The sequence below is a fragment of the Dicentrarchus labrax genome, unplaced genomic scaffold (assembly GCF_905237075.1).
Source record: "Dicentrarchus labrax unplaced genomic scaffold, dlabrax2021, whole genome shotgun sequence".
Taxonomy (NCBI): Eukaryota; Metazoa; Chordata; class Actinopteri; family Moronidae; genus Dicentrarchus; species Dicentrarchus labrax.
In genome coordinates this window covers 14543140-14549161 of record NW_026136707.1, presented here as the reverse complement: position 1 = coordinate 14549161, position 6022 = coordinate 14543140, and the positions used below count along the sequence as shown (strand labels likewise).

The window sequence follows — 6022 nt, the reverse complement described above, 5'->3', positions numbered from 1 at the left end:
GAAGTAAAATGCCAAGTTAGGTCTGCTGTTTTTCACCCACTTTCTTCCTGTGTTGAGTTTAAAATAGATTATTGCCACTATCTAATATTTAAAAAGACAGTAACGTGTCTTTAAGACGTACAGTGTAAACATGAAGAGTATTGGTGAATATCAGTTGTTTTAGATATATATTTTACTACTCATTATATAGTGTTCTCACAAATTCCCTATAGAGTTGACCACAGGCATTTGACTTTCCTTTGTGTTAACCTTATGTCCAAACTCCTAGACTTGAACAAAAAAAGTCCACAGCATGTACACTTCTTTATGCTAACAATCCCACCATGCAATGTGCCACATTTTATAGATAACTTTGTGTCCAAAATATTCATTTACTGCTCTTTATAAGCTAAGCTATTAAGTGCCTGTAATAAGGGAGTGATTTCAGAGCCACATAAGACACAGCAACTAGCTCTCTTTCACAAGCTGAATAGTCTTTTGTATCAAACCACTCCCTACACTTCCTTCAACAATCCTCCTTCCCTGGAATTTATTGTGGGACAGTACTTCTGGAACAGAACAGTACTGTTGAATGTTACAGAAAAGAGCAGAGAAGGGGAAACTGTTTTCATTCCAAATCAAATAGCAATAGGCTTTTGGCTACACATCCATCTTGTTCAGTTTAAGTTTGGTGAGAACAGCGATTGCATCATTGCGCTCCATTTTTCTCAGAAGCTTGGCCAGGTGGCCTACGGCCCATTCAGGGTGCTTGCTGGTGACCCCCTCCAACACGGCTTTTAAGGGGCTCTTACTGTCCTTCATAGAGTAGGTGTAAGTAATCCAAGAGGAGGGGAAAGAGCAATGAGACGCCAGATGTTTGGTGTTCTTTACTCCGTGGGTTTCTGGATCCAACAAAATGACCAGCTCTTCCAGAACATCCAGGTTGTCCAGCACAGTCTGTAACGGTGCTGACAGGATGCTAGGACCTACAGAAGGAAAAACATGCTTTTGTATATTTAATTTGTAGTCATGGTTCAGCACAGTTGGTACAACATGTTACCATTAGATGTTAGTTGAGCATTATAAGCTCCACAGGCATAAGATAAGATATGTACTTTATTAATCCCCTATTGGGAAATTCTTTTTTCACTTTTTTATACACACACAGGCTGAAATACACAGTTCATCCACTTGTGGATATGCAGTGCACCAGTCAACACTCTGTATTGCGGTCTGTGGAACTTGAACCGACGACCCTCTGGTTCCCAAGCCAAGTCCCTACACACTGAGCTACGGCCGCCAAAAACAAGGATGTATAAAACCATTTTCCTCTGGGTGTTAATAATGTCACAGGATGCGATTTAAAACGGATAAAACCAGAGACTGACTCAAACGTTTACATGGCACATTTAGAGATAATAGTGTAAAGTCCACTCACTCAGGATGTCCTCCAGATCATTGTTACCAGGTGGAGCAGAAAGAGAGGAGAACCCCGCCTTGATGTATGATGATCTTCTGTTATAACTCAACACTGTGCTCTGACCTGAGTTATTTTCAAACACAAGGAGACACACACAGCTATAATCAGTGTCACACCCACCCCATATTCCCAGCTATTAAATTACACTCCAGGGTGATGTTGTGTTTTGCTCTGTAAAACCGTACTGCACAGCTTCCCTGTCTATTGGCAAGTCTTCTGACTCAGACTTTGTTTTAACCTTTACTTTAAATGAGCAAACCTCTTTTCCGTTTCATGTATATCATGCAAGCAAATAAGGCAGCAATCATGATGGAAATTAGGATAGCCAGTGGTAGTCCCCCTGCAAAGATAACAAAAGGTCAAGGTTAAATTAAGTTACGACACATTAGAAAGATGTGTTCCATTCTCCATAATAGTATATGTTTAATTTACATTGCATTAAACTTCCAGGATGTGGGTAGGTGACTGATGGTAGAGCTCTCACAGTCGGTGCGTTTGTTGCCAAGCTGGATGCTCGGTTGGTCTGAATCTGAAATGAAAATGATCGTACACTGTTGAAGCTGAATTAAAAAGTCTCACATTAAAAAAAACGATCCGTCATTTTAAACCATTTTCTGTCTGGTTGCACTTTGAGCATAACAATCTACTGTAGAGGAAAATGTTATTGCTCTCATATTCTTTTGCCAGTAGCCTATTCTGTACTAGTAGCGTATTCTTTTTTTAAAAGAAATTTGAACTTTGTAGACCCAACTGTGAGGAAGATGATGAGAAGAAAAAAGGCAGATGATGGATTAATAGTGCAATTCATGGTTTTGTAAAATGCTTTAAATTATTTTCCTTCTATTTTCTTTCACACACACACACACACACACACACACACACCTATAGTGACTTAAATATCATGACACTGGGGAATTTTTCGGTGTGGGTTCATTTCCTCCTCTAATGAGTCATCATTTCCAGTGTTTGTACCTCTATACACACACTCCAACATCATCTTCCTGCTTTATATTAAATATGACAGCGATAGATTACCGTTGACGCCTTGGTGAAAGCGGGCGAAACATTTTGAGTTGTCGATGGTCCCTGAGGAGAGAAACAGACTGTCAACCAGCTTCCAGCCCTCCATTGTAGTAACAACATCATAACGGGCCTACTCACCCTGCCTGCTGCTTCCGTCGTCCAATCCCTACAGAGAGCAGAAAAAGAACTAGATGTAGGTTATGGCTTTTCTAATACTTAACATAACGACAATATAAATGCAAATTATATTCCCCTCCCCTGTATTTCTAGACAATCGCCTTAAAGTGTTGTTGTTTTTCTACCTTGTGTTTTCATTTGTCCAGGGAACTTTCTTACCTTGGGTCTCGGCACTTGGTGTCGGTAGTCGGTGTGCACTCGCTCACCGTGACCTGGCCCGACGGACAGACTGTGCAGGTCCGACAATAAGCCGTGCTGCCATCATTAAAAGTATTGGCTTTGCACTTATCATGGGGGACCTCGTGTCGCCCTCCGTAGTCATCATAGCCACAGTTAGGAGTAACTTCATACCCTATTGTTATAAAAAAAAAAAAAAACAGTGCAGGCTAACATTACATAACGTTACATCCTATAATAACAATGATAAAAGGCCTACCTGGCTTTAAAGGACACGGCACACAAATGTGAGAATCAGGGTTCCAGCGGGTTTTCAGATCTTTACACTTTCCAGAGTAGCCCATCGCGACTTAACTGCGCTCAAGTTCAGGACTACAAACCTTTACCGTCGATGTAGCGCCTCCCACAAAACCTTCATCCTCTCTGACAATCCACAGAAACACTCCGAGCCAGCACATTTTCAGACAGTGTTGTTTGGAGAGATCTGTTTTTATTTTTATTCATTACATGTGCTTTTGTTTTCTCGGATATGGGGTGTCGAACAGGCTTTTAAAAAAGAAGAGTGGATTTGAAGTAAAGTTCGTATTTCGTTATGACCTCGTCTGTCAGAACTAAATTGCTGCGTGTGCCAAAACTATCTCCAGTTAAATCTGACAAATCTAAAAAAAGTCCCCAGTTTTACGGAAACACCTGATAAAGTCAAGGCTGCGGCCAAGGATAAAATTTGAGCTTTCTTTTGAAAAACAAGTTCAACTGAGCCTCAAAAATACCGTCTTTTTCTCTTTTCTTTCCCAGCAGCCTTTGTTATTTTATATAATTTCGATTAGATTATTGTAATTCAACGTGTTAAGACAAAAAAAAAAAAGAACTAGCAACAAGTGAGACGAGCCTCTATTTTATTCTGTTTTATTTGTAATATTTTTTAGCCGGATTGTCCTGGTTCAACCATGTAAAGCACTTTGTAAATCTGTGCTATAAAAGTTGATTATTATTACACATTTTCACATTTATTTCAGTAACATTGTAGTAATACAGTTGTGCTCCTAAATGGCAGAATTTGTGAAATATTAGCCTCTTTTTTCAAAAAATATGGCTGATCGTGTAGGAAACCTTTCTTTTATTTAGGGATAGTGGTCAGATGACATAATTTTGTGTGCTCTTTTTTTTAAATCATAATGATACCTAAAATCACCTAATCAAAAAACTTTACATACACTGATCAAAAGTTTAGACACCATTGAATGTCTGGCCTAATAATATACACACACGTTGACACACGCAGGCTTAAATGGCTATTGTGGGAAGGTTTCTGTGACTTGTTGATCGTTATTAGTGTCTGTGTATAGCCAGTGAGTTTCTTAGCTCTTGAGAGATCCCTGCACATTTCATGTAAAGGCTGCACTGAATCTGCTGGATACTGAGCCATGGGGAAAGCAAAACAACTGTCAAAGGACCTCAGAGAAAAGGTAAAGTAGTTGAACTTTATAAATCTGGAAAAGGATATAAAAAGATCTCCAAAGATCTGAAAATGCCAATCAGCAGTGTTTAAACTCTGATAAAGAAGCGGAAAATTAGGGGTTCTGTTGATGCCAAGACACAGCCACAATTTCAAGAGAAATTCGTCAGGGTGCAAAGAAAAACCCACAAGCAACCTCTGCTGAAATACAGGCATCTCTGGTGAAACATCGTGTGGCTGTTTCAAGATCAACAATAAGGAGGTACCTAAATGGGCTGCATGGTAGAATCGCCAGAAAAAAGCCTTTACTTCATCAACGCCACAAAACAGCCTGCTTACACTATGCCAAACAGCACCTACACAAGCCTCAAAACCTCTGGAACAAGGTTATTTGGAGTGATGAGACCAAAATTGAACTTAAGCAAACGCTATGTTTGCAGAGGAGTCAACAAGGCCTATGATGAAAAGTACACCATCCCTACTGTGAAGCATGGAGGTGGATCTTTGATGTTTTGGGGGTGTGTGAGCTACAGCAGCACAGGACATTTAGTTAAAATTGATGAATGCAGCATGTTATCAGAAAATATTGGATGACCGAGAGCTGTACATGGGACGCGCTTGGACTTTCCAACATGACAATGATCGGAAACACAAGGCCAAGTCAACCCTCCAGTGGCTCCAGCAGAGGAGAGAGAAGGTTCTGCAGGGGCCATCACAGTCTCCTGACCTCAATATCATTGAGCCACTTCGGAGAGATCTCAAACAGGACCTGGAAGCTTTTTGCCAAGAAGAATTGGGCATCTTTGCCACCTGAGAAAATAAAAGGCATCTCAGTATTTTCTTTATTGCTATGTTTTGTTTAATGATTGTGCTATTCTGTGATGCCTTATAGTTTCATTTGAAGCCCACTTAAAATAAAAAATATGTTTTTGGCTCGCTCACTCATGTTTATAGAATGGTACTGACAGGGGTATGTACATTTATGAGCACAACTGTAATTATAGCATGGCTTTAATTGCATAAGTCAATAGGCCTACATGACATTTCCTTTTTTGGCTTACTTTTTTACTTCTCCTGTTTTTGACTTAAGAGAAATTTAGTCATCATGACAAGTTTAAAAAAAGAACACATCATCTTGAAACAGCTCAGAGACTAAACCGAAAAGCATGACAGAAGTAATCCAGTATCCAGACGGTGCTTAGGCAGAGCCAGTGGGTGGGTTGGTCAGCATCAGGAAGACAATAACTAACACTAGAAAACGAGACAGATGGTGGAAATGGCTTGTATACTGCAGGACTGGTGTGGGAAGTAGGGGAACAAGAAGGATAGGTGTGGGCATTAAAAAGAAAGAAAAACACTAAGGACTTCAAATACTCCAATCGCAAGGTTATTATAGGTCACATTATTTGGAGCAGACAACAAGGCTGACGTGTCTGCATGTATCAGAGGGTTTAACTGACCTTTAAAAAGACTGAGTTCATTTTAAGGTGCTATCCTCCTAGTTGTAAATTAACTTTAACGTTAATAATCTTCTCACATGTCCTCACATCTTGCATCAATAAAGGAACCTTGGAGCGCAAATGATCATTTCCATGTTCTGCTGCTAGTGTTTATTGCTTTTGCATTATATCCTGGTGTGAGAAGAGACTATAACTTTCAGATTAGAGGGTCCCCCGGATACACTGGGACAACAGTGAACATAGGAGCTATGGGACCTCCAGGGACCACTC

The 6022-nt window shown here is 40.0% G+C and overlaps 1 protein-coding gene across 1 annotated transcript; it reads right to left on the bottom strand.

The window, feature by feature from the left end:
- Positions 1–28: 28 nt before the first annotated feature.
- On the bottom strand, positions 29–3254 carry igflr1 (IGF-like family receptor 1). Its single transcript, XM_051405623.1, has 8 exons — positions 3096–3254; positions 2819–3011; positions 2621–2648; positions 2495–2545; positions 1892–1988; positions 1719–1799; positions 1418–1522; positions 29–965 (listed from the first exon to the last, which is right to left on the bottom strand). The coding sequence occupies exons 1-8, from the start codon at positions 3178–3180 to the stop codon at positions 640–642; spliced, it is 966 nt and encodes a 321-aa protein (XP_051261583.1). The 5' UTR covers positions 3181–3254; the 3' UTR covers positions 29–639.
- Between the last annotated feature and the right edge of the window lie 2768 nt (positions 3255–6022).